The following is a 27,455-nucleotide window of genomic DNA, read 5'->3' on the forward strand; positions in this document are numbered from 1 at the left end:
GGAGGGTTGAAAGAAACTAGACACTGCCTGGGGCGCACAAGGTGTCCCTGGGCAGATTCCAGTCAAACCGGTTCTGGGGCCATCCTGCCCCAGTCCTGGCGCGAAACTGGACAAAGGGAAAGGGGTGTAACTACCCCCTTCCCAGGTCCCACCCATAGGAGGGACCTAGCAGGTAATCCAGCCCCCAGATTTGGAATATAGGTGGGAGCAGTGCCAATGTACATCAGATTATCCTGACTGAAACTTATGAAACGAAACTCTGGACCCTTCGACATCCTACTCGACGTAGAAGACTGAAGAATCTCCCTTGTGGTCAAGGAGTGACCACCCTGTGCAAACAGGCACCATCCAGCACCTCGACGTTTGCTTTGTTGCAGTTCCTGCCGGAACTCGAGCGACAGAGATCGACAAGACCCAGCGTGCCTGCCTTCTAACAGCCCGATCCACAGTCCCTGCAAAGCTGAGACCCGTGGAGGTGACCTGAAGCATGTGAGCGGCCATCTTGGAGGAACAACGAAGCGCTGACCGTGCAGCACCAGAGGCTCCCTCGAAGCTGTGCATTGGAGTTTGAGAAGCTCCAGCCCCGAGCAGCTTTTGCACCAAAGCTCACCCCTCCACACTCGACGAGTGCTGCGTGGGGCCCTTTTGCATTTTCCTGCTCGACGCGTTGGTCCGGTCGCGTGCCCGTTGGCTAGTGGCCCCAGGACCGACGAACCTAAGAATTTACACAGCTGGTCTGGTTGCGCCAGACTGGCCCTCGCTCCCCTGAAAAGGAGCACCCGCCCTGACCTTGCTGGTCCGAGTGTTAAGCCTTCTTCGAATCCTGCGTGGGTTGCCTTTGCCAAGGTTTGTTGACTCCAATCCGGAAGCCGACACCGCCGACAGCGAGAACCTTTGTGGGACAGCTCGTGATTCACTCCAGGACATCCTCGGTGCCCCAGAGTCCACGTGGCAGCGGAGACAAGGCACCCGACATCAACCTGATTGCGCCCGACATCGTCTGGTTCCTTCCTGGTTCCTTCCTGGTCACTGGCTAGTGACCCAGACTCTGTCCCCTCTGCTTTCAGGTACCTATCAACTTCGATCCACCCTTGGATCGCACCGGACACTTCTCTTCTGGACGCCTGCAGCATCTTCATCCTCAGGCACCATCGAACTGCGTGACGAAACCCGACACACATTGGCTCCTATGCACCCGCTTCCTGTGGGTTACTAGCGCCGGTGTTCCTACACTGGTACACACCTCTAGTGCCCAAGTCTAAAGTTTGGTAGTCCTAGTCCAGTCGGAAGACTCCTTTTGCAGTAACTTTGTAACTTTTACGCACCATTGACTTTACATTGGTGCAAGCCGTGCTTCCCGCACTGCACCCGAATCCCGCGGGCTACTCCCGTCCTAACTGCTGCTAGTCCAGTGTAGTCCAAGCGATGCCCTAGGCCTTACCCCCGATCGATTAGTGATTGTTATACCACTTTATTGATATATGGTTTGAGTGGCCACCGGCCTCATCCAAAACGTGCAACTTGTTTATGTTATACTGTGCTTTTATTTAAACGCTTGTGCTTCATTGCTCATAAAGAGTAGTGGGGATTATTCTAAGAATAAATACATATATTTTGATAATATATAACTTGTGTGGGGTCCTTTTATTTGATATTACAGGATTGCATATGGTAAAACAGCTGGCTTCACATGTCCTCTTGTGTTAAGCCTTTAGGCTGCTTAGTCCATGCTACCTCGATAGGATAGCTTGTCTTTAAGGTTGACTTACAACCTTAAAGGGATTGTTTGGACTGATACAGGGTGCCCACAGAACTGTGGACATCATAAATCAGGCCAACTTCTCACAGTAGCGCAGAGGGTTAATGTGCCTGCTGCAAAGAACATGTACCATGCAAATCACAAAGTGCACATAATGTTAACTAGGTTAGTAAGTTACTGCTTTTGTCAGAGAGATCCTTTTGTTACTTGCAGCCTATAAGTTAAAATCCTAACATAGAACAGTGTGCTATTAAACTACACTGCCTACTAGTATGGTTGTCATGTGGCTTCTACACCTTGTATGCCTTTGTCTTATGTAAAATTTCCTATACAGTGATTTACACACATATAAATGATTGTCTCTGTGTAGCGTGTGTGATGTAAAGTTCTCTGACACCGTACACTGGTATGAGTGGCGCTGTAAATCAAATTAAATGCATCTGAGAAAGAGTGTGGTTATGGAGACTTGAGGGGGACTGTTAAAGGGTGGTAGTGAGGGAGTCCGAGGTGTAGGTGATCATTGGGGGCACCAACAAACATTGTGGCACAGGGCGCCACCAGCACTAAAGCCGGCCCTGCTATCGAGGCCAGTCCGCCTCACCCATTGGTACCTCCATTGGTCTTGTTTAAGCAGTAGTAGCTGCAACTCACCAAGGATTGGCAATGCAGGATTTGCATGCACACCAAACTAAGTTTGCAAACTTCAGTCTCTCTGCTTCATGCACAAGCACTTTTACCATTTGCTACCTGCTCTGGAGCCACTGGAATTATGCAGCAATGGGGGACAAAATGATGCTGCCGTGTTGATTAAATTATGCAACAAAAAAAGGCTGCAGCACAATGCAATATATTTTCTTATAGTTTGTTATTTGGGCATTTTTACATATGTAAAGTCTCTGCAAAGTTTCTGCCTCATCAGTATCAGTATAACATACAATTGCAGCAGTGAGAAAGGTGATCAGTCAACCTTTGCAAAAGGCCGTCCACTTTGCAGCAACTCAAGTCATGTTTTTTTAGTGACTTTTTATCCGTTGAGCTACAAAAATGATTAGTTAAAACTGTAAGATTATGCAGTGGATGATGTATTATGTGGCAAATATGGCAGAGCCATAATTATATAGAAAACATTTGCAAACTAGGATATTTTGCCATTCATGTTTGAACTGCTCTTGTGGAAGAAGGGAGGAGAAGTGCTAATGAGTGAAACTGCATGGCTTGGAGACAAATGGCTTGTGATTTCACTTTTAAGCGTATTTGGGACATTGTGTGATTGGAAATATATCCCACTTTATGAATGTATTTAAATGCCAATAACTCCTATTAAACCTTAAATAATCAAGTGTATCTGTTGGTTGAATTAAATAACACAATAAGCTGTAACTGGTCGGTGAAAATACTAAACATTGGGATGTTTGGCACAATCTGGCCACACCTCTGACTCCGCCCACTGATCCAATCCTTGGGTTATCCCTGCCCTCGGAGTCTCCGCCCACAGTTCCCCTTCTTTTTTCCCCCCACTTCGACCACTGCATACATGTAGTGACCCGCATCAGCACTAGAACTCCCCATGTCCTTCCGCAGGACCAGGGTGAAACATGAACCCAATTCTTTGGACGGCTTCACCCCGGGGTGTAACGGTTCCCACCATGGGTGGTAAAGTGCGAACTGCGCTCTTCGAACGTAAACAAGGTCCCAATACAAGATGGTATTTACTTTGCTTTTGTTCTCTTAACACACAACAGTGCCATCTTCTGTAGCATTTGCTGCTCTGCCCAACCTCCTCCCTCCGCTCCCGGGGGTATCCCCGCTCCACCATGCAATAAATTTACCGCCTGCACTTGGTAAGCTATATTTACAACAAGGGGTGGTGAGGGACAGAGTCTCTGAATTAAGCAGAATACTCTCACCCAGTCAAGAGATCAGGGCTAGATCCAACACCGTTTTTTAGCTCATTGCACCATCCCAGTTTCAGAACCTGGCTGTATGCAAATTAGTCTGTCCCTGGCCCAGTGCATCATGGGAACAGGGCAGACCAGACTACAAAAGCCAATTCTTACACTGGGAAGGAAAAAAGCTTCCGGGGACCGGTTTCTGGCATTACAGCCGTCTTCGGCCCGGCTTGCTTGAATCCTGATGGTGCAATGAGCAAGGGACTCATGTCTGAGTATACCCTTCCACGCTTAGGGTGGACAAAAATATTTACAACAAGGGGTGGTGAGGGACAGAGTCTCTGAATTAAGCAGAATACTCTCACCCAGTCAAGAGATCAGGGCTAGATCCAACACCGTTTTTTAGCTCATTGCACCATCCCAGTTTCAGAACCTGGCTGTATGCAAATTAGTCTGTCCCTGGCCCAGTGCATCATGGGAACAGGGCAGACCAGACTACAAAAGCCAATTCTTACACTGGGAAGGAAACAAGCTTCCGGGGACCGGTTTCTGGCATTACAGCCGTCTTCGGCCCGGCTTGCTTGAATCCTGATGGTACAATGAGCAAGGGACTCATGTCTGAGTATACCCTTCCACGCTTAGGGTGGACAAAAATATTTACAACAAGGGGTGGTGAGGGACAGAGTCTCTGAATTAAGCAGAATACTCTCACCCAGTCAAGAGATCAGGGCTAGATCCAACACCGTTTTTTAGCTCATTGCACCATTCCAGTTTCAGAACCTGGCTGTATGCAAATTAGTCTGTCCCTGGCCCAGTGCATCATGGGAACAGGGCAGACCAGACTACAAAAGCCAATTCTTACACTGGGAAGGAAACAAGCTTCCGGGGACCGGTTTCTGGCATTCCAGCCGTCTTCGGCCCGGCTTGCTTGAATCCTGATGGTGCAATGAGCAAGGGACTCATGTCTGAGTATACCCTTCCACGCTTAGGGTGGACAAAAATATTTACAACAAGGGGTGGTGAGGGACAGAGTCTCTGAATTAAGCAGAATACTCTCACCCAGTCAAGAGATCAGGGCTAGATCCAACACCGTTTTTTAGCTCATTGCACCATCCCAGTTTCAGAACCTGGCTGTATGCAAATTAGTCTGTCCCTGGCCCAGTGCATCATGGGAACAGGGCAGACCAGACTACAAAAGCCAATTCTTACACTGGGAAGGAAACAAGCTTCCGGGGACCGGTTTCTGGCATTCCCAACTGGGATGGTGCAATGAGCTAAAAAACGGTGTCGGATCTAGCCCTGATCTCTTGACTGGGTGAGAGTACTCTGCTTAATTCAGAGACTCTGTCCATCACCACCCCTTGTTGTAAATAATTTTGTCCACCCTAAGCGTGGAAGGGTATACTCAGATGTGAGTCCCTTGCTCATTGCACCATCAGGATTCAAGCAAGCCGGGCCGAAGACGGCTGGAATGCCAGAAACCGGTCCCCGGAAGCTTGTTTCCTTCCCAGTGTAAGAATTGGCTTTTGTAGTCTGGTCTGCCCTGTTCCCATGATGCACTGGGCCAGGGACAGACTAATTTGCATACAGCCAGGTTCTGAAACTTGGATGGTGCAATGAGCTAAAAAACGGTGTTGGATCTAGCCCTGATCTCTTGACTGGGTGAGAGTACTCTGCTTAATTCAGAGACTCTGTCCATCACCACCCCTTGTTGTAAATGCACTTGGTAAGCGGCACGCTTTCTTATGCCCTTTTGAAGGTGTTTGCGACTGTATAATTTTTAAGTTATTGTGGCACACAATTACGCAGTACTAAAAGCATTTATGCCTGCAACGTAGTCTTTTGTTGAAAACCGAATGCCAAAGACACAGTAATTGTGGGCTGTAAAAGTATGCTTACCAACGAAAAATGCCTTTGTAAAGTGTTTGCCAAGTTGTTTTAGACTTCCATACCCTAGAAAGTGAACATTCAGCATTTGCACCACTTAGGACTTTATTATGCCCATTTGAAGGGGTTTGCAACCGTGTAATCCGTAAAACTATTGTGGCACACAATTATGCAGTAGTAAAAGCATTTATGCCTGCTACGTAGTCTTTTGTTGAAAACTGAATGCCAACAACACAGTAATTGTGGGTTGTAAAAATATGCTTACCAACGAAAGTGCCTTTGTAAATTTGTCCCCAAGTCGTTTTAGACCCCGTACCCCAGAAAGTGAACATTCAGCATTATACCACTTAGGATCTTTGCCAGAGTTCAAAGACGGGGCTGGAATCGGAGCAGGTTGGCGCTGGGGCGCAGCTCCTAGGAATGTGTGCAGTCGGTGTGGGCTAGGCCGTTTCAGGCTACCTCTTGTCCATGTATCTGAGCACAAATCTCTTCTTTTGCTTTCATGCTCTGTAAAAACGAAGATTCTTAGACTACCTGCGCATTATTAAACCTTTGGTGCTAAATTGTTACCGCTCTCACATTTTTAATTAAATGATTTATGACTCAAAGTAAAGTCACAACATCGTTTATTCGTCCTGGCTTCACCTGGGCAGCCTGCCATCCTGTGCATCCTGATTTTGCTGACCTAAACTTGGTTCGCACTTTAGTTTGGAAGAGGGTAGGGGATGGGGGGTTGAGAGGTCATGCACTTCCTGCTGTAGTTTGTATACTATCTGCAAGTCACTCGCTCCAATCCAAGTGTATGATTAGTAATTTATTGCCTTTCATTTTATAGCACTTAATACCGTGGCATGGGCTTCAAAGAACTTTGAATAATAACATTAGTTATTACCTAATGACACCGGTACCCTTTTTACTGGCCTTGGTAAGATGAGAGGTGGTGATGTGATTCCAGCTTGGTTTTTTGAAGGGCTGGTCTCCCCACACCCATATACTCGTTTGTTACATCCAAGGGAGCCTCCCCCCGCTTTAATGTGATAGATTAGTGAGCTGTTGGATCTGTGTGTCACAAGTTGCAGTTCAAGCTGGACAGCCTTTCATGTTTTAGCTGTCGAGACATTGCGTACCATTCATTCGGTAATAGTGTTTTTGATCAAACGTCATTCTGTGATAACTGATATGAATGATCAATAATATCAAGGCCCTTGTGGACATTGGATTGGATGCGGATTTATAGAGTGCATGGTTATCCTGGGGCGTCCCGGCGCTGCAGAACCCAGACTACTACAAACGGAAAGTGGAATCAAAGGCCCTGAGGGAACAGGAAGGTTTTTAGGAGCTTGCAAAAGCGAAGAAGATTAGGTTCAACTCGGAGCTTGAGCGGTAAAGAATTCCACAAGGTTGCTGCATTGATGGAAAACCGCCGTCAAGTCAAGTCAAGTCAGAATTTATATAGCGCACTACATACCCATAGGGTCTCAAGGCGCTTGAGGAAGGGGGGGAGGTTTACTTATCGAATATCCATGTTTTAAGTTGTTTTCTGAAGGCTAGGTGGTTTTGAGTAAGACGGAGGTGGATGGGAAGGGAATTCCAGGTCTTGGCCGCTAAGTAGGAGAAGGATCTTCCTCCCATGGTGGCTTTGTGGATGCGCGGAACAGCGTCGAGGGCTTGGTTGGACGATCGTAGCTGGCGGGTGGGGGTGTAAAAGGAAAGGCGCGTGTTGAGACAATCAGGTCCAAGTTCGTATAGGGCTTTGTGTGCGTGGGTGAGGAGACGGAACGTTATTCTCTTGTTGACGGGGAGCCAGTGAAGGTCTTTCAGGTGAGCAGAAATGTGGTCTGTGCGGGGGATGTCTAGTATGAGTCTGGCTGAAGCATTTTGGATGCGTTGGAGTTTTTTCTGTAGTTTCGCGGTGGAACCGACGTAAAGTGTGTTTCCGTAGTCCAGACGGCTTGCTACCAGTGCGTGGGTGACCGTTTTTCTTGTTTCGGTGGGGATCCAGTGAAATGTTTTTTTGAGCATGCGTAGAATGTTGAAGCATGAAGAAGAGACGGCGTTGACTTGTCTGGTCATCGAGAGTGAGGAGTCCAGGATGATGCCCAGGTTCCGTGCGTGGTCCGTCGGTATGGGGGCTTTTCCTAGGGCTGTTGGCCACCAAGAGTCGTCCCAGGCGGAAGGGGATGAGCCTAAGATGAGGACTTCCGTTTTGTCCGAGTTCAGTTTCAGACGGCTGTGCTTCATCCACTCGGCTACTTCTTTCATCCCTTCGTGTAGGTTGGTTTTGGCGGTGGTTGGGTCTTTGGTGAGTGAGAGGATCAGCTGAGTGTCATCAGCGTAGGAGATGATGTTGAGGTTGTGTTGATGTGCGATGGTTGCGAGGGGGCTCATGTAGACGTTGAAGAGGGTGGGGCTGAGTGATGATCCTTGCGGGACGCCGCAGATGACTTCGGTGGCCTCTGATTTAAAAGGGGGGAGGCGGACTCTCTGAGTTCTTCCAGCGAGGAACGAAATGATCCAGTCCAATGCTTTTCCTTGAATTCGTCCACCTGATCGCGCCTTTTTCGCTCTGTGGACTTTGGCTCGACCTTCATGATCTGAGCGAAGGGGCCTATTAGCTTTGTAGGGGAGCACTAAGTCCTTCAAAATGGGGGGGCCCTTGCCTTGTAATGATTTGTGAGCAATACAGAGGGATTTAAACTTTATCCTCTTGCGGACAGGCAACCAGTGCAGCATTCTAAGGGCTGGTTTTGCTGATGACCTTGCTGGAGTACCTGTTAGCAGCCTGGCTGCGGAATTCTGTATATGTTGTAGCTTATTGATAGTCACTTCAGGAGCGCCCAGGTATAAGGCGTTGCTGAAGTCCAGCCTTGAAAGGATCAGACCCTGAATCAAAAGTTTCTTTGAGGGAGGGGGAAGAAGGGGTAGAACCTTACGAGCTGAACGAAGCAAGCCAAAACAAATGCCAGCAGTTTTCTTGGCTTGAACTTTAAATGAGAGGTCCTGATCGATCCACACTCCCAAACTTTTGATTTCACTTTTAGGAAGCGGGAGATCACCCATGCAGGCCAGCCAAATGGCATCAGGCAATGATTTCATCTTATGCCCCAAGAGCATTAGCTCGGGTTTTGAGCCATTGAGTTTGAGTGCGGACTTACTCATCCACGTATGTATTTCGGCAAGGCATGAGTAAAGGGTTTCAGAACCTTGGTCCCGCTGGGTAAGTGAGACGACAAGTTGAGTGTCGTCAGCGTAGCTCACTATTTTTATCCCGAATGGAGCGACCACCTCCTCCAGTGGGGACAAGTACACGTTGAACAAGGTGGGGCTCAGAGAGGAGCCCTGTGGTACACCACACTGGAGGGGGATCAGACTAGATCGTGGAATTTCCTTCCAAGACTTGATAAGTCCGATTGCCAAAGAAGGAAGATAACCATGCCAATGCTATGCCTGAGACTCCGATGTTAGATAGGCGCTGAATTAAGATACAGTGGTTAACCGTATCGAAGGCTGCACTCAGTTCCAGGAGGATCACTGCCACTGATACTCCTGAGTCCAGAATGTACCTCGCCTCTTCCATAACTGCAATCAGGGCCGTTTCTGTTCCCCGACCAGGTCGGAAGCCTGTCTGCGAGCTCCGAAGTAGCTCGTTAGATTCCAGAAAAGAGGATAGTTGCTGATTCACCATCTTCTCCGCAATCTTACTGAGTCCTGGTAGCAGTGATATGGGTCTAAAATTGGCCAGTTCTGTGGGATCCATCTGAGGTTTTTTTAGTAGAGCTTTCACAATCGCGCCTTTCCAGCTGGGGGGAACACAGCCTTGACAAAGAGAGGCATTAATTAGATCAGTGGTAGGAGGTGATATGGTGGCAGAGACCTGTTTGAGAATATACAAAGGAGCGGGATCACTTGGCAATCTGCTTTTCATAGCCAAAAGCCTTTTTTCCACATCTTCCACTGTAACTGGAGCAAAGGTATTCATATGAGGACCATGTGCATGAGGCTTATTACTCAGGTCTGGAGTATTACCTAATTCCGGCAGTGTTTTTAAAATGTTCTGAATTTTAGAGTAAAAAAACATTGCGAGCTGATTACATTTCACTCCCGAAATGTCCGGGGCCAAGGGGGGGGTCAGGGATCTTTAATAATTCCTTAATGATCTGGTATGTTTCTCTCGATGAGTTGGAAGATGTCCTAATTCTCTCTTCAAAGAATACACTCTTCGCCTTCCTGAGGGAAACTTTATAGGCTCTAATCGCCACCCGGTAAGTTGTCTTACTGTGGTCCGCCCAGTCCATCCTCCAGATACGCTCAAGTCTTTTACACTTTTTCTTTCTTTTTTTTTTTTTTTGTTCCTCATCTCAACCATGGCTGGCCCATAAGTACCTTGGGCTCAAAAAAGGTGTGACCTGGAGAAAGACTTGCTGTCTCAGTGCATGACTGGTAGGGGTCAATGATTATGAAAAAGTGCCAAGACCCTACAGACAAGTTAGTTTCATCCTTAGTCACAGACCTTTATGTACTCTTAGGACGGAGCTTGCCATTAGCCAAATTACACCACTGCTTATACCACAGATTGACCTTAATTATAGAAGTCAGATATGAATAAGCAAAAAGGAGTACGACATGGCTTCGTAATCATTGGAACTGGGGAGAAAAAAAAAAACAAAAAACCCCAGTTTCAAATTATTGAGACCAATCGAGTTTTAGCCAGAAGGCTCTTCTTTCTGGTTTTCCTCCTCTTGAAAGCTCTAGTTTTGATATAGAGAGCATAGATGAGCTCCAATCTTGTAGTGTCGGGGGGGAGGCCTCTTTCCAACGCTTACATATCTCACGTCGAGCTACCAACATTGAATAAAACACAAGATTGTTATTTGCGGTGCGTTTTTTATCCTGTATTCCAAAAATTATCAGTCCTAGGTCTATATTCACAGTGATGCCTATAGAAGATGTTAATTTGTTGCTTATTGATTGCCAATAAGATGATAGATGAGGGCAATCATAAAACATATGAGCGTCAGAAGCAGCAACTAGACCACACCGTGGGCAAGCTACTGGTATACCAGATGAAAATTTTGACAGCCTTTGAGGGGAATAGTACGCCCTGTGAAGGGTAAAAAAGTGGTTTCTTCGCAGCCAAGCTGGTTTGACAATATCCCATAACACAGTAAAGGATATCTTCCATAGTTCGTTCATATTTAATGTCGGCAGAAGAGAACCCCAAAGTTGATCTGGAAGGTGGAATACTCCGTCTATTTCCTCTAGGATTAAATTATAGAAATGGGAAACCTCTTTAGTTTTTAGGGTATTGTCCAGTAGTGAAGATTCTAGTTGACTGCTACCTCCCAGTAATGCTTTTGGACGATGAGTGGTGTCAGAATTTTGTGCATTCGCCCAACTAGAGATCTGTAGAAATTTAAGCCTTGATAGATTGGGGCCTACTTTTCTCACTAAGTGTTCCCAGGAAAACATTTCCCCTTCAAAAAAGAGATTTCCCCAAGTTATGATACCAGCTTCTTTTAGCGGGCTTATCAAGGCATCTTTAGTCCACTCAGGTGGGTCCGGAAGGTCCCATATAGGAGAACTGTTTGAAAAGTACCCTATTTTGGTAGTTGTTCTAAGATTATACCAAGTTCTCGCTAGGCCCTGTAGTATCTTCAACTTTATCTTCTTAAAAAATTTTGGATCCCCAAACTTGAACAAAAATCCCACCTGATTTAAGCCTTCAAATTTTAATAATGTTGAAAACATCAGGCCGATACCCTGGTCAGCTGGAGTTTTAAATAAAATTCGAGCATGTGTCATCTGAAACGCCCAGGCGTAAATTTGAATATCAGGGCCAGCCAAGCCTCCCTTCTCCCTACGACGCCTTAATTTATTCCAAGAAATTCTTGCTAGCTTGTTCCTCCATATAAATGAGGTGATATCACTCTGCATCTTAGCTATCATTTTCTTTTCAAAGTAAAGTGGTAAACTATTGAAAATAAAGGTCAACTTGGGTAGAATGGACATCTTGACCAAATTTGATCGACCTAAGAGAGTCAAAGGAAGATGTCTCCAAGAATTCATTGAATTCCTGCAGTTTTTGGCTACCTGAGCAAAATTTGTATGGGCGATCTGATTGATGTCTTTTAAAATTTGTATTCCCAAATATCTCATACTATCGCAAGGCTGTACTGGAAGTAGCGTATTATTAATATTCCATGTCATAATTTCGGTCTTTGTGGCATTAATTTCGTAACCAGAAATATTGCCGAATTCTTGTGCCAGATTAATAACTGACGGAAAAGCTGCTTTGATATCAGATGTTAGGATCATAAGATCGTCAGCGTATAAAGATACTTTTTTTTCCCAGTCACTGTATCTAAATGGAGTAATATTACTATCTTCACGGATCAATTGGGCGAATGGCTCCATATAGATATCAAAAAGTAAAGGCGAAAGCGGACAGCCCTGCCGGGTTCCTCTTGTAATAGCGAAAGGTTCCGATAGTGCACCATTAACCAAAACCGAGGCTGAAGGTTCGTGGTACAGTAGTTCCACCGCTCTACGAAAAGCTCGGCCCACCCCAAATTTATCCAAGGCCCCCGACAGGTATTTCCAATTAACCCTGTCGAAGGCCTTGGCTGCGTCCAAGGTGAGAATGGCCAAGGGCAATGATGAAGTAGTTGCCATATCTATATCACCTATTAGGTCATAAATTAACTCATAAAGTTGACGACCCTTTACAAAGCCCTTTTGGTTAGGATGTAAAATTAAAGGAGCTACCTGTCCCAATCGTTTGGCTAATATTGATGCAAAAATTTTATAGTCCGCATTGAGAACTGAAATTGGGCGATATGACCCACATGCTGTAGCTATTTTGCCTGGTTTCAAAATTAACGTAATGGAAGCTTTGCTCCACGATGTAGGAGGTAAATCTCCTTCTACCAGAATCAAGTTAAATAGCGTGGTAAGAAAAGGGGCAATATCAGATGCAATATATTTATAAATCTCGACCGGAAGACCATCCGGGCCTGCCGCCTTACCAGATTTAGTATTTGATATTGCTGATAATACCTCCTCCATCGTAATTGGGTGGTCTAATAGGTTCGCCTGTTCTTCATAAAGTGTTGGTAAGGTAATTTTGTTAAGCCAGTTTTCTACTTCAGTAGAGGTAATATTGTTATCCGCTCTATAAATTGTCTGGAAAAAATCTTTGAAAGCTGACCTTATTTCAGGATCCGAGGATGCTGTTCCAGAATCCGATATTATAGAGCCAATGTTATTACGTGTTTGATCTGTTCTGGACTTCCAGGCTAATAGTTTGCCTGCCCCTTCACCAAATTCAAAATTTGCTAATTTACTAGCTTCCCACCTCTGCAAGATACGCTGATTTAATAGAGAAGCCAATTGTCCTTTAAGTTTCGTAAGCTCATCCTGTTTAGTCAGTATAACATGATCTGGACAATTATTTAAGTTTTCCAGATCTAATTGAGCTTTTAGTATATTAGTCTCTATCAGTGTAACCTCTTGTGTGTATTGTTTCTTACGATATGAGGTTTTATTCTTGATGATCCCTCTCAAAGAGCATTTAAAAGCATCCCATACTAAACTAGATGCCGCCGTACCAATGTTAATTTTAAAGAATTCCTGCGTCTCCACCTTTAAGTAGTCCAGATCCTCAGGAGAAGTAAGAAAGGATCTGTCGATTTTCCATGACCTTGTCAAGTTTTGGGACTGGAGTTCAAGGTCCAACAGTACTGCCGAGTGATCGGACAGGTGTGAGGGTAGGTAGGTTATATCCCTTACTGACTTTTCCAAAGACTTGTTTACCAATATGAAATCAATTCTTGATCTGTGATGGTACTTGTAGTTTCTAAAAGAAAAAACGGATTTTAAACCCGATCTTGCCCTCCATATATCAACAAATCCATATTGGTGCATATTTTTAATGAGAAGATCTCTTGATTTAGAATGCATCTGTTGTCTGCTAGAGGAGGATTTGTCCAACTTTGGATCTAGCACGATGTTAAAGTCACCCGCTATTATCATGGGTTCTGGAAAATGTAACAGCTCGGAGAACAACGTGGCCAAGACAGATGGGTCATCACAGTTCGGCCCATAATAGCCTACCAATGTGATACTTGACCCTCCAATCATTACAGTCGCAATTGCCCATCTACCGTGAGGGTCGACCTTTTGTTTCAAGAGCTTTGTAGTAATGGTTTTTTTAAATAGTATGACCACCCCTCTTGTATTAATTGTCTGGGAAGTGGAGACTGATATGTCTATCCATCTATTCTTTTTTACCAAATCTAATATTTCCCCTTCAACCAAGTGTGTCTCCTGGAGAATAATGACCTGGGCACCAAGATCTCGGATATATTGTACTATTGTACTAGCTCTAGGTTTGGTGCGCAGGCCATTAACATTCCAGGAGAGAAACTTAATGGTATTCATATTTTACGTATCTACTAAAATTGGTTAAGAGTCTTGTCCATGCTTTCTCCTTAATATTGCTAAGATACTTAAGATTCGCCCATTTTTTATTTATGGATTTTCCAGCCGCCATTTTAGAAATGTGAAACATTTTATTTTTTATTCCACTAACCCCTCCCCTTGTGCACACCTCCCCCCCTCCCCTAAGGAACCCTTGATTATCCAACCAGAAGGAATCCGGTTTGTGATACCCCTGATGCTCTATCTAGGCTCAGGCGGAATGTTCTTAAATTGGGATAATGGAGGGCCAAATATGTCTAGGTCTACTGAAACCACAGTGCGAAGTTTTTACTGGTTAAATAACGTATAGTGGAGTCTATATGTGTTATGTGGTTTTATAAAAGGAGAGAGGAGTTCATACACTCCTACTTTTCCGTGAATTTGAATATGTGTTTTTTTTTTCCCCTTTTCCTTCCCTTTTTTTCCCTTTTTTTTTTATTTTTTAGTAGAGGGTTTTGTGAAAGTGATTCCTTCTTTCCTAAGTTAAGCTGTTAAATTTAGCTTATATTTCCTTCTATTCTATTAGGGAGCATCCTTTTGAGTTTGGATTTTTTTTTTTTTCCTTTTATGCACTCACTCACTCAAAAGTTAGCACACTGTACTATACACTATGTAAGATTGTATAAGATTGTATAAAAACAGCTGAGATTACTTTTTGGAGGTACCTAAAGTTAGCAATAGTTCATCTGCTGCTTTTACAGTATGGACATTGAACATTTTGTTATTTAGCATAATCTTGAGAGCTGCAGGAAAGTTCAACTGGACGGATGCACCTAAATTCCTGAATGCCTCCATCCTCCGACCCAACTCCCATTGTCTATCAAGAGTCGCCCGTGACAAATCTGAGCGCACTTGGAAGGAAAAGCCATCGCCTGCCAAGGATTTTTGTTTTAAAGCTAAGTTTAAGATGTGATCCTTGAGTTGAAACGTGTGGAAATTCACTAGTATCTTGCGAGGCTTTGTACGTTGCGGATTGCGCCTGTATGGATCCCTGTGAATGCGCTGAATGTCCAGATTAAGCTCCTCCTCTGTGTTTTTTAGATTCAAGGTTTTAATTAGGAGTCGGATAATGTATGTCTTAATGTCCGTGCCTTCGTTTGATTCTGGTATATTTAGGATGCGAATGTTACACCGCCTCGCATTATTTTCCAAATGTTCTATTCTTTCTGCCAGTGCAGTGTCTTCCTTTTTAAGTTTCAATATCTCCTCTTTGGCATTGTCAAGTTCTATGGACATTACTGCTGTTGTCTCTTCCAAGGCTCCTGTCCTCGAGTATAGCCCATCAATTTTACTGTCTAGTGATTCGCAGTAGGACCTTATCTCTCTTTGGATTTTAGATGACTCCTCAAATCCACGTTTAATGTCCACTGTTAAATTTGTAACCATAGTTAATAATGCAGAGAGATCTGAAGGTGGAGTAGAGACAACAACTTCTGATAGCATTTGCTCTATACCAAAATGCTCTTCGGAACTTAAAGATTTAGAAACTTGACTTAGTTGCTGTACATTGTCCTGAACGCATTGATCTGAGGACAGAGGGGACAGAGGGGCTTCAGGCTCAAGTCTTTTACACTTTTTCCTTTGGGCTCTAAGTTCCGGGGTATACCAGGAGGATTTGGACCCTCTGGACTTTTTCTCAATTTTTTTCTTTGGCAGGACTACATCCAGTGAGCTAACAAGCCAGCTCCTGAAGTTTTCGTCCACTTTAAAAGGATCAGGGTCGTGAAGGGGAGCAGTCTGTTCCAATTTATGCATCCAGTTTTCAACGGATAATTTGGACCAGGCTCTATCATGAGTGTATAGAGCTGGGGTTCGAGGAAGATCATTCCTGATCTGCCAAGAGAAAGGGACCAAAAAATGGTCGGTCCAAGGGAAGGGAACTGGAGGATTAGATACAAGCATCTGAATGTTGATAAAGATTGGATCCAAAAGGAAGCCCTTATTATGTGTAGCCTCCGTGACAGTCAGTCTCAAATTATAAGATTTGAGGTCGAGTAGTAGGTCAGTCGCTATTTTGTCCTGAGGGTCAATGAAATGTAAATTCAAATCTCCCAGCACCAGGAAATTGGAGGTGGTCGAGGCCGATACCGTCACTGTTTCCATTAGCGAACTGACAAATTGCTTCGGACAGCCCGGTGGGTGGTATACCAACAGGCCTGTTATGGAAATAGTGGGGGATATTTGTATTGGGAAGTGCGCGCTTTCGCTATTAGATATGCCAATGTCCGTCATCCTGCAGGTAAAGAGTTTCCTGTAGAGTATGGCTAGTCCACCCCCTCTCCCAATGGGCCTATCTTGAAGTTGAATGAGAAACCCTGTGGGGAGCGCCTTAACTATGTCTGCCTCTGAATTAGAGGTAAGCCATGTCTCCATCAGGAACAGTATATCTAAGTTACTGTCCTGAATCAAGAAGTTAATCTCTACGGAATGTTTTGGTAACGACCTGCAGTTCAATAAGGCCATGCGAAGATTTGTCATAGTTTGAGTCCCCTGAATTTTTATTTGTTGGGATGAGCTGCAAAGATTGCACGGCGTATAACAATCATCTAGTCTGTGCAGGGCATGACATTTTGAATGTTTAGTAGGTCTCAACTGTAAGAGGGCCTTACACGTGTAACTAATGGGGTAAACTGCCGAATTGGGCAGAGTTTCTGGCCCTCGGCGCAGACGGGCTTGCCTCTGGCGCGCCTCCGGCGCGCCATCAGCGCACCCGCTGCGCGGACGGGAAGTGGCGTGTATTTAATGGTGCCTGGCCCTAATCTCGCAGCACTAGTGCGCTCACCTCACCCTCCCCTAAAATGTCGCCCGTGATTCTGCGCCGGGGAGCTGAGGTCCACCACCACCACAAGGATCCCTAAATCGGTCCCTGGGAGCAGCGCGGGTCCCGAGGGGGACAAGGCAAGTATGAGGCAAAGCTGTGCAAATATATTTTAAAAATAAACGAAAAGACAAAAGTCAGTGATTAAAAGTTATTAATAGCGCTGGCAAAGATTCGTAGTTGTTAAGAGAGGCAGCCCCTCTTTTTAGGTCGAGCCTGAGCAGCGCATGCGCTGTATTCAAGTATGGAGCTGAAGCTCCACCCACACTCCCTGTCCATATTTTTCATTTGCTTGTGTCATTGTCCACTGTGAACTGTGGCTTTTCATTGGTCAATAGTCTTAGTAGTCCCTCCTTAGTACAGCTTGTTCTTATTTTATAACCTCCCATAAGGACACCCCTGTTACGTTTGTTGTTACATGGTAGGCTTTAATTATAGCCTCCAAGCACTTTTTTCTTAAATCGCTTTGTCCACGCTTTGTCATATCTTTCCTACCGCTTAAAAAAAATCTTTAGGGCGCCAAACGCATTTGCAATGCTAAAGGTCTTGAATTTGCAAGAGTTTGAGATATTGGCATTGTAAATGAGAATGCCTTTTATTGATCGGTTTTAAAAATAACACATAAATAAAAGGCTTTGTCAATAGCTCAAACGCCCGTAAATACGAGACCTATTGCAGGGCTTTTGAGGCATAGTGGCAATCTTGAGCAGAGGTTCCTTTGTTGAACGTATTTGGTCATTTTATTTCTGATGAAGAGGTCCTGTTCCATGCATTGTTTTGTGAGTGATTTAAAGCAGCTTGAAGGTGGATCTTCCGGCAACCGGTAACTAAGGTAGGGCCCTCAAGGTAGGGGAGATGTGGCTTGTTGCTTTACATGTAGGAGTAGTTTAGCAGCAGAGTTCTGAATCTGTTGTAGTCTTTTCGTGATTGATAAAGATGAACCGTTTGTAGAAGTCAATTGCGTAACCCAATTTAGACAATTCAAGAGAGATAGTAGCCTACACCTTCTGTGGAAATCCCAGGTGGGGGAAGATGCATTGCAGAGTTTTCTTGGTAATGAAGCTTGATTGTGTTAATTTGTCCACTTGGGCATTCATTGGTAACTTAAAGTTAATGGTAATTTCAAGGTTTCTTACCTCCTTCGATACATTAGGAGGTGTTCCCATATCATCAGCCAGGGGCAGAGTGGGTCATAATGTTTCCAATCGCCACATGTGAGTATTTTTGTTTTGGAAGCACTCAATTTGAGAAGGCTCCATGTCATCAACAGATCAACGACTCTGAGGTAACTGAAGATTTGTGAGTTTCCAATGTCTTTGGGGCTTTCCAGTTTAAGGAGTATTTGTGCGTCATGATTAGTTATCGCAAGCAAAGGTAAATTCATTTATCATTGCCGGTAATGACTTTATGCAGATGTTGAAAAGTATGGGTGAGATGATCGAGCCTTGCGGGGCCCCTGTTTTTGTGAAGTACGGTTTGGATGAGAAAGGTGGAGAATGGATGACATTTGTCGGTACTGAAGGTAGGATGTTATCCAGTCGAGAGCAAGCCCCTCTATGTGGGCTTCACAGAGTCTTTGTATTAGAGTGACATGGTCAGCTGTTTCACAGGCAGCTGGGAGGTCCAAGAGAAGTCGTGCAGCAACCCTGTTCCAGAGAGTACAAAACAAGGTGGCACATGGAAGATGGTGGCTCCTTAAAGTGAGGATGCATGTTTTCAGTTTTGCACTGCTAATTGCCTATCATGCTCTCTTTCCTGCATTTTCTCAGTAGTGTTACTCACTTGTCAGCGGTTTGAGTGCACTGTGCTGCAAAGTTGTTGATGTATGTTGTGTTTTTCAGTTGAAAAACCTTGGAAATTTAAGGCTATTCACATTACAACCGACAGATTTCACCTCTTCAAATGTCTGTGTTAAAGACACCTTTGTGCGCAGTTGATTCGTTTCGTGTCAGGGACGTTGCGGAGTTGAGGTTTTCCTCATCCTTACGCGGTGTGTGTGTTGCTGGCTCGGCTTCTGTGGACCTCCCGCCACTAAAGGGCGCGTGAGGACATCGCAGGCGCGACGCAGTGTTTGATCTCTTCAGGGATTCAAACACCACGCACACGTCTGTTGTTCAGAGGCCTCTGGTCTGAGGTGAACGCCCGTGTGGGTTGTAGCGGCCGGGGCAGATTTAATTACTGTGTCTGCCTCATTGCACGTTATAACGCTCCACCGCCTGTGTGGCTGTTCTAAGTGTGGTGGAGTATGTACATTTTGCTCTGTTACGCCTCGAGTGGGGTCTTGTATTTGCCTGTCCTAGGTTATATAGGGGACAAGGCCCGGACCGGTGAGCGCCCCTTAGGCAAGGGGGTGTGTTCTTTGCATCAGTTGCTGCCAGCAGTTGTCCCCTGGGGCTTGAACCCCTTTAATTACGGTGTTGCCCTGCCTCCCTTGAACTCAGCTGTCACCCAGCTTTTGTATTCATATGGCCCCTCCACAGGCCAGTAAAGTTGCCATTCCTGTGCCTTATCTCCATCTACATTAAGTCATGAAGTATTATGACGAATATCCAGAGGAGGAGGACCCCCTTGCAGAGATGCCCTGGGGGGATGCCTTTTACGACGCTGTCAATTTCTCCATTTACCAAGCTGTTGGCCAGGCTATCTCTCCTTTGGAAGACAGGCTTTCCCGCCAGATTAACAACGCATTTGCGCGCCTTGAACAGCGCATAGGGGCTCCCTCAACTTCAATAGCCCTCCTGTCTCAGTCCCGGTTGGTTCCACTCCGGCTAAGCACCCCCGGGTTCCAGGGGTGGATTCAGATGCTTTTGAGCGCCTAAGTCAGGCTTTCCTCGATAGTCGGGCAGTACAACCGACTGCACCTCTCCCCCCTCCTCCAACCTCCCAGCTTAAAGATCTGGACACCGCTGGTGATCCTGACACTGACCCAGGTCAAGCGGGGTCTTGGCTTCCCTCCCGCCCGGCAGTTCCCCCTCCAGTCACCACAGACATGTTGGATCCGAACGATATTGTTCATCCGCGCTCTTCGGAGGGGGTCCCGGGGGAGAAGGTGGCTGCTTATGTGGCAGAGCACATCCGCCGACCTTTGGAAAGGAGGCCCATAATTGTTTGCGGGTAGAATGCCCCAGTCCTTCATTGGAGGGTAAAGTAGCCCTCACCCCGGAGATTGACCCCAGGCTGCATACTTTCCTTCAGGAATGTATTCGCGATCCGGAGAAAGGCATCGATAGGTCCTGGAGAGCTTGTCAGGACAAGCTTCTGAATGCCCTCGGCCCAGCTACAAAGATTTTGGATATGGTCGAGGAGGTCAAGGAGTCAGGCTCCACTATATCTCCTGAAATCCTCTCCAACTGGGCTCAAAGAGTAGTCCTCTTCTTGGACAATGCCAATTGTGCCCTCTCCACAGAGCGCCGCAGGTCCCTTCTCATAAAGATCGACCCGAAGTTGGGTGACCTGGCGTACTCTAAGGCTGGGGCTGTTGCTCAAGGGGGTCTGTTTGGCGAGCCTTCGTGAAGGAGCTTGGCAAATTTGTAAATACCTTCACTTCCCTGGAGAGGGCGCAGTCTACAATCCGAAAAGTATTCACCCGTGTTTTTTGCCGGCTGGCCGAGGGAGGGGTCGCTCGGCCGGTTGAGGTCACCAGCAGGGTAACCAGAAAGGCTCCGGTCAACAGCAGGACCAGTCCCGCTTCGGGAACTTCTATCCTACGAGAGGACGCAGAGACAAAGGAAGAGTATTCCGTAGAGGTGCCTCCGGTACAAACCCCAGTGAGTGTTCGCCTTTCTTCCCTGTCAAAATTAGGGGGGCGGTTGGCAAGTTTCTATCAGGCTTGGTGGTCTCTCACACACGATGCGATGGTCTCCAGACGGTGCGCGGTTTCAAATAGAGTTCATGGGGTCCCCAACGCAACCCTCCCCTCCTCGTCCCATCCAGTTTTCAATCTCGGATGCCGCTTTAGTGGACGCAGAGGTGTCATCGTTCCTGCACAAGGGCGCCATCTCCCTCTCTGCCCACCACCCAGAAGGGTTTTTGAGCAATATTTTCTTAGTAGACAAAACGGACGGCGGCAAGAGGCCGTTCATAAATTTAAGCGAGTTCAACGAATGGATGGTATAGCGCAATTTCAAAATGGAGGGTATTCACTTCCTTCGAGATGTTTTACGCCCCGGTGACTGGATGGACCGCTCGGACCTCAAGGATGCTTATTTGGTGATTCCAATTTTTCTCCCGCACAGGAAATTCCTGCAGGTTACGTGGGGAAGCAGCATTTCTGAGTTCACCTCCCTCCCGTTCGGCCTCTCGTCGGCCCCTTGGTGTTTTACCAAGGTCCTCAAGGCGGCAGTAGAGTTTTTGAGGGCCAGAGGGATCAGGATGATTGTGTACTTGGACGATCTCCTCTTGATGGCATTGTGCCCTCGTCGCCTGGAGGCTCAGCTTCAGATAGTGGTAACCCTCTCCAAGAACTAGGTTTTGTGATCAACAGGGACAAGTCCCGATTACAACGGACCCAGTCTCTTACCTTCTTGGGGTTTGTCATCAACTCGACGTCATCTACACTCAGTCTTCCGGCCAAGAAAATTTCCAAGATCCGCCACGAGTTGCGTCGCGTTCTGGCCTCGCACCAGGTATCCCTCCGCCAGATAGCGCGGGTGGTGTTCCTCTTGTCGGCCTCCATTCAGGCCATCTTCTCAGGCCCCTTGCATTTCAGGCTTTGCAGCATCCTCAGAGCGTACTTCCTCCGGAAAGGGTTCCCTTACTCTCAACAAGGTGGCCCTGACGCCTGAGGCGAGAGCCGAGATCCAATGGTGGTTGGACCATATGGAAGCCTGGAACAGGCGTGCAATCTTCGGCTCTACCCCAGATCTAGTGATCGGGTCAGATGCCAGCAAGCTCGGTTGGGGTGCGCATTGCGGGGATTTGTTCACAGGAGGTTTGTGGTCTCCAGAAGAACAGAAACTACACAAACTGTGTGGAGCTTTTGGCAGGTTCATTTGCCGTACGGTGTTGGACAAGCGACTTAGTGCAGTCATGCGTCCTCCTGAAGATGGACAACGTCTCTGTAGTCCAGTATGTAAATCACCTGGGGGGCACCAAATCAAAAGCCCTCTCAGATCTGGCGGCGAGTTTTTTGCATTACTGCCTAGACAATCAGATCTCGGTCACAGCCGAATACCTGCCGGGTCGAGACAACTTGGAGGCAGACTTCCAGTCGTGCCACTTCCGGGATTCCAGCATGTGGAGGCTGAACCGAGTCTTTGCAGCTTTGAGCGACTACTGGGGTCCGTTTTCAGCAGATCTGTTTGCATCCCGTCTGGACCCCCCGGTTCTTCAGCTGGAGGCCGGACCCATTGGCAGCGGCCACAGATGCTTTTCTGCAGGATTGGAGCCTGGAGCAGGGGTACGCGTTACCTCCATACGGGATGATCACGCGCTCTTCGGCTCAGATTCGCAGACAGGGACGGATCTGGTGTTGATTTCCCCCCTGTGGAGGTCGCAAGTGTGGTTTCAAGTTCTTCGGGAACTTTCTTGGGATTCTACAATCCTACTCCCCCAGTTTCCAGCTCTTCTCACGAATCCAGAAGGGAATCCTCACCCGCTGGTGTTAGCGGGCTCTCAGTTTCTCATGGCATGGCGGATTTCCGGGGCAGATGGGAAACCCCAGGCCTTTCGAGAGAGGCTGAGGACCTCATTTCCAAAGCCTGGGCGGACAGTACGGTTAAACGATACCGGTCCGCATGGGGCAGATGGTCCCGTTGGTGTCTGCAACGGGGTTACGATCCCTTGGTCGCCGACGTTGTTGCCGTGGTGAATTTCTTGGCGCAGCTAGCTTCTGATGGCCTTGCTTACCGGTCTGTAAATACCTTTAGGTCAGCGATTTCATCCGGTCACATCCCGGTCAATGGCACCCCTGTAGGGGAACATCCCCTGGTTTGCAAACTACTACGGGGCGTGAGGCTGCCCCTGCCTCCTGAGCCTCGCTACTCCTCGCTCTGGGACGTCAATCAGGTTCTTAACCTTTTTCTTTCCTGGCAGCCTAACCGGTTTCTGTCACGAAAGGAGCTTTCCACAAAGTTGGCTATGCTCCTCTGTCTGATTTCATGTCGACCGGTCTCGGATGTCCGGGATTTGGACATTCCTGGAAGGATTTTCTCTCCTGAAGGAGTAACCTTTACCCTTCTACAACGCACAAAGTGTCATACCAGGGTTCTTTCATACCCGGCATTTTCGTACTCACAAACTGTGCGTGGTCAGATGTCTCAAGGCGTATGAGGATATGACGGAATAATTCCGTCCCCCTGGTGAGCGTCAGTTACTCATTTCCCTCCTGAAGCCAGGTGGGATATGGTGGGTGATGCAGGAGGCAGGCATAAGATTGCAACATTTTGGGGCACACTCCGCTTGCAGAGCAATGGCTTTGAAGGCGTTTGGATTGGGCGCACGCCTGGAGGATATCCTTAATGCGGAAAATTAGTCTTCTGACTTTACCTTTAAGAGGTTCTACTTCACACCAGTTCTAAATATGGCGCAACTAGTTGTGGGAAAGCTTTGAACAAGCATAATCCTCGCCACCAATCCTGACATAGTATGAAAAATTTCCAAGCTACCCTAACAGAAAGTTCCAATTCTATTAAGGACTCTGAGGCGAGGATTATCCCGCCCATTTCTCCAGGAGGAGATCCCTCCCTGTAAGGTAGTAAGTAACAGTTTTTCGTGGAATGAGTTTTTTTGCCTGTATGTTATAATCTGTTTACTCTGTAACGAATGGGCTCAGTGTTCTCTGGGTAAAGTATCCCTGTCATCTACAGGTTCTGATGCCCAAAAACAAGATGTCTGAAGAGTGCGGAACAGCTGTCGTCACGCTCATAAAGAGGAAGAATGGACACTAGCAAAGGACTATATTGGGATGGTTGCCCCTGATTGAACATTGACTCTGTTCATGATTGGTTGTTGTCCTGATTGTTTTTGGACTACGTTTTTCCCTATGGTTCATGGGAAAAGTAGTCTTTTGTTTACCTTCGTGCTGCTGATGGAATAAAAGTGAAGAAAGAAGGCATAATCCTTGCCTCCGAGTCCTTAATAGAATGTAAACTTTCCGTTATGTTAGCTAGGAAATTTTTCATTATTCAATACTTATGATTATCAATGAATTCATACCGTGCAGAACCAGGATTACATATTTCCATTTAGGATTTTCCCACTTGAGCACAAGAAAATTTCAATGACAACTTTGGAAAAAATTGGATATTCAAATCTTTTGGTTCATATTAGTTTAACCTAATTTAACCTAATACATCTCACAATGCCCTGTGAGATATCACCAATAAACTAAAAATCACAACGAAAGGGTGAAATGACAATGCTCTTTTCTAAAAGCAATATTCAGCCCTACCTCAAATTGCCCTCACATGATTTGTATTTTTGTATTTCACTAGTATCCTTAATCAACCGGCATAAAAGGTATTCTTTTATCACATACATTTACTACACTTGTTAACCATTTGTGATTTGTTCTTTTGAACGACAAAATCATACAATATATAGCCACCGTTTTTACCCTCTTTCAAGCGTAAATACATTTCACATTGTGCTTTTTGTTATATTCATGGATAACAGCTAAAGGGGAGTTGCCATTAGTTCTAATGTTACTTAAAATGATGACTTACCTTTCCGCCAACCGGGGAGAGAGGATTCAGAATTTCAACCAGATCTTCGTCAAATACTTCAGCTGTTCAGAAAGGGACCAATTAAATCTAGCAAGAATAATCTTGAATTTTTTATAATTCTAACCATTAATTAAACAGTCACACATTTGATTTTTGTCAAAGAATCATTAAACATACAATTTTACACCATACAGTATGCAACAGAAATATTCCCCTTTAATTATGAGTAGGCTTTCCCGTTATCAGTTCTTTTTCCAGGTGTGAGCTACGGAGGCGATCTTCACAGTTTCAAATGTTTTAAAAAATTGGAAAACATATCAGAGGCTAGCAGTATTTACTATCTTTTTCTCTGTTAACAAAACCTGGCTTTTATTTACTCCTTTCCCTTCCCTGTTAGTTCTTCCCTGCTTCTAATTCCCTTACCTGTATCGTTTCCTTGCATTTGTTCTTACAATTAACTTTTCACTATTTCTTTTGCCTCCCTACTCGTCTCATTTCTTAGGCTCAAACTTCTTTCCAGCAGTGTAGTCCAATCCATGTCCAAAATGTGTATAGATGGGGAAACCGTTCCACCTTATAAGATTTGGTTGCAGCATGCAAAAGGTTAATGGTGAGCATTTAACGCACCTTTCTTTTCCTCTATTTTTCGAATGACTAAGATCGACTGAAGAACGTTCTTCTACTTATGAAATAAGATATATTTTGTGGGGCGTTCAGTGCTCTGTTGTCTTGCGATACCAATTAAGGACTGGGCTAAGCAATGTGGTATTAGTCTATTACCTGGACTTAATAATGCTGTAACCGGTCAAAGGGGAGAAGTGCGCCAAGGAATTAATATACATATTGTTAGCTATAGAGTCTTTGGTGACAGCAAACTCTGCTGTTGTATAACGAAGCAGCTGGGGAAGTAAAGCACTTAATTTTTTTTGTTTAAATATCTTTGTTTTTTCTTAAATTATGTAACAATCCAAGATTATCTGAGGCATTATACAGGCATATACAAATCGACATATTAAGAATAATGTGTGTATCCGCAATGTGTTACATGAATATAGTTACAATACACGGTAATGTATACATGCCTCTACAGGAGGCCTCTACTATGGGGTGGTAAAGCACTTCATGACAACCCGGATGCCTTGGGTTTTTGCCAGCATAGTTCACACTATAATTGATTTTACATTATTGGACCACGGCTACGAGAATTTGTGTTTATGTGATGGCCAGAGAAAGGACTGTTATGCACTGATTATTATCAAGCGTTTGGCCTATGTTTATTTGAACGCAGTGAAGACACTGTGCCCCTGCCAGGCATTTGTGAGAGTAGCCAAAGGCACTTTTCCTTTGTCTTCTGTGAAGCATTCACTGTTTGTGCATGTTTACATCTTGGGGGAAAGAACGAGCACGTCTCAATATGTTTCCATTAAATACATTCCCAGTAGTGTGTACAGGTGATTTAACTGTGGGCCAGGCCTTGCTTCAGCACCATCGGTTCCAAGCTTCATTTTGGCTTGGTCGCAATATCAGTGAAAGTTGAACTTGGTGATTGTGGTGTTATAAATGGGTCCATAAAGTGCCTTTTGCTTAAATTGTGACCGGTGCAACACATACTCGGAAAATAGAACAGAGGCTGTCTTTGTGTTTGGGCTGAACTGTTTGCAACTCATAGATTTCCTGAGTCAATACATTCTTTGAAGGCAGTGCATTTACAGCAAAACTGGCATATGGACCTCTTCTGAGATCTGTGCATGATTGCTGATGATGTTAATGATACGATCCTTGGCCTTCTGTGTTCGGAAATGCTCCTATAGGCATGCTTTTCAGATCACAATGAAAAACTAAGAACAGGATAGCAGGGTTGGACTTCGCTCTTTATGGGAGGACAGTGATACTCAAAGTGCCCATATGCACAGTAATCTTATATTTTTGTTACAGCTTTTTATTAGATTATTACCGATAAAAATAAACCATACTTAACAGTCCAACAGGTGTTACAAAGGCAAAAAGATCAATTGATGGACAGAATGCAGAACAAGGTAATACTTTCACTCCAGTACAGAAATCTGGGCCTAAATCCATTGTTTTTTTGCTCACCGTGCCATTCCAGTTTGGACACAGCCATATGCAAATCAGTCTTGACCCTGCGCCCAATTGGAACAGTCCAGCCCGAACTGCCAAGCCAGGTCCTCCTTGGACTGGAAACAAGCATTCTAGGACCGGTTTCGGGCTAACAGCCCTTATCTGCCAGAAAAGCTTGACTCCAGTGGCATGGAGAGCACAGGACCCACATCTGGGCATACCCGTCTCACTCGGACACTCACCCCCAGTCACAGATCTGGGTTGAATCCATCATCATTCTTTAGCTCACTTCGCCACCTCAGTTCAGACCCAGCTATGTGCAAATCAGTCTTGACCCCGTGCCTCATGGGAACAGTCCAGCCTGATTTTTACTCCACCAGATTTTAGTACTGATGATTAAACTCTGACAAGAGGGAAGTATAGAAAGAAGCAACAGCATCCAAAGTTAGAGTGTAAAACAACACCCATGTTGTGGTCAAGGCACAGACAAAGTAAATAATGGGGGCTGACATGCTGGTGCGACTTTAAAGAATGTTTAAATGTTTTTAGGCACTGTTGTCTTGGCACATTGCTGTGCTAATCTTATTCATTCTGCGTCAATGATTTACACAATTGCTTTCTAGGAGTTTACCAAATTGACCTATGATGCAGCCAGGGCCTTGAAGTAGTTTGCAGAGTGACCCATCTCCTCCTTGTAGAGGCTGATGCCTAGGGCAATCTTGATAGCCATTACTTTAGCTGCAAAAGTCAATGTAGGAAATGACCATCTTTTGTGCTGAGTACCCTCAGATTTTTGCTGGATATAGAATTCTGTGTACTTTACTCCTGCTAACCAGTGATAATGTGCCTGTGTTCTCCCTTTCATCTAATTGGATTATTTA

General features: G+C 45.5%; 1 protein-coding gene across 2 annotated transcripts in view; it reads right to left on the bottom strand.

The window, feature by feature from the left end:
• FRRS1 (ferric chelate reductase 1) overlaps positions 1–27,455 on the bottom strand; it is a 293,084-nt gene that overhangs the window by 25,617 nt on the left and 240,012 nt on the right. For both annotated transcript variants that reach the window (XM_078644299.1, XM_078644307.1), the window contains exon 15: positions 24,496–24,557. In XM_078644299.1, the coding sequence (XP_078500425.1) occupies positions 24,496–24,557 (62 nt within the window). The remainder of the gene's footprint in view (positions 1–24,495; positions 24,558–27,455) is intronic.

Source organism: Lissotriton helveticus, chromosome 1_1 (genome assembly GCF_964261635.1).
Source record: "Lissotriton helveticus chromosome 1_1, aLisHel1.1, whole genome shotgun sequence".
NCBI lineage: Eukaryota > Metazoa > Chordata > Amphibia > Caudata > Salamandridae > Lissotriton > Lissotriton helveticus.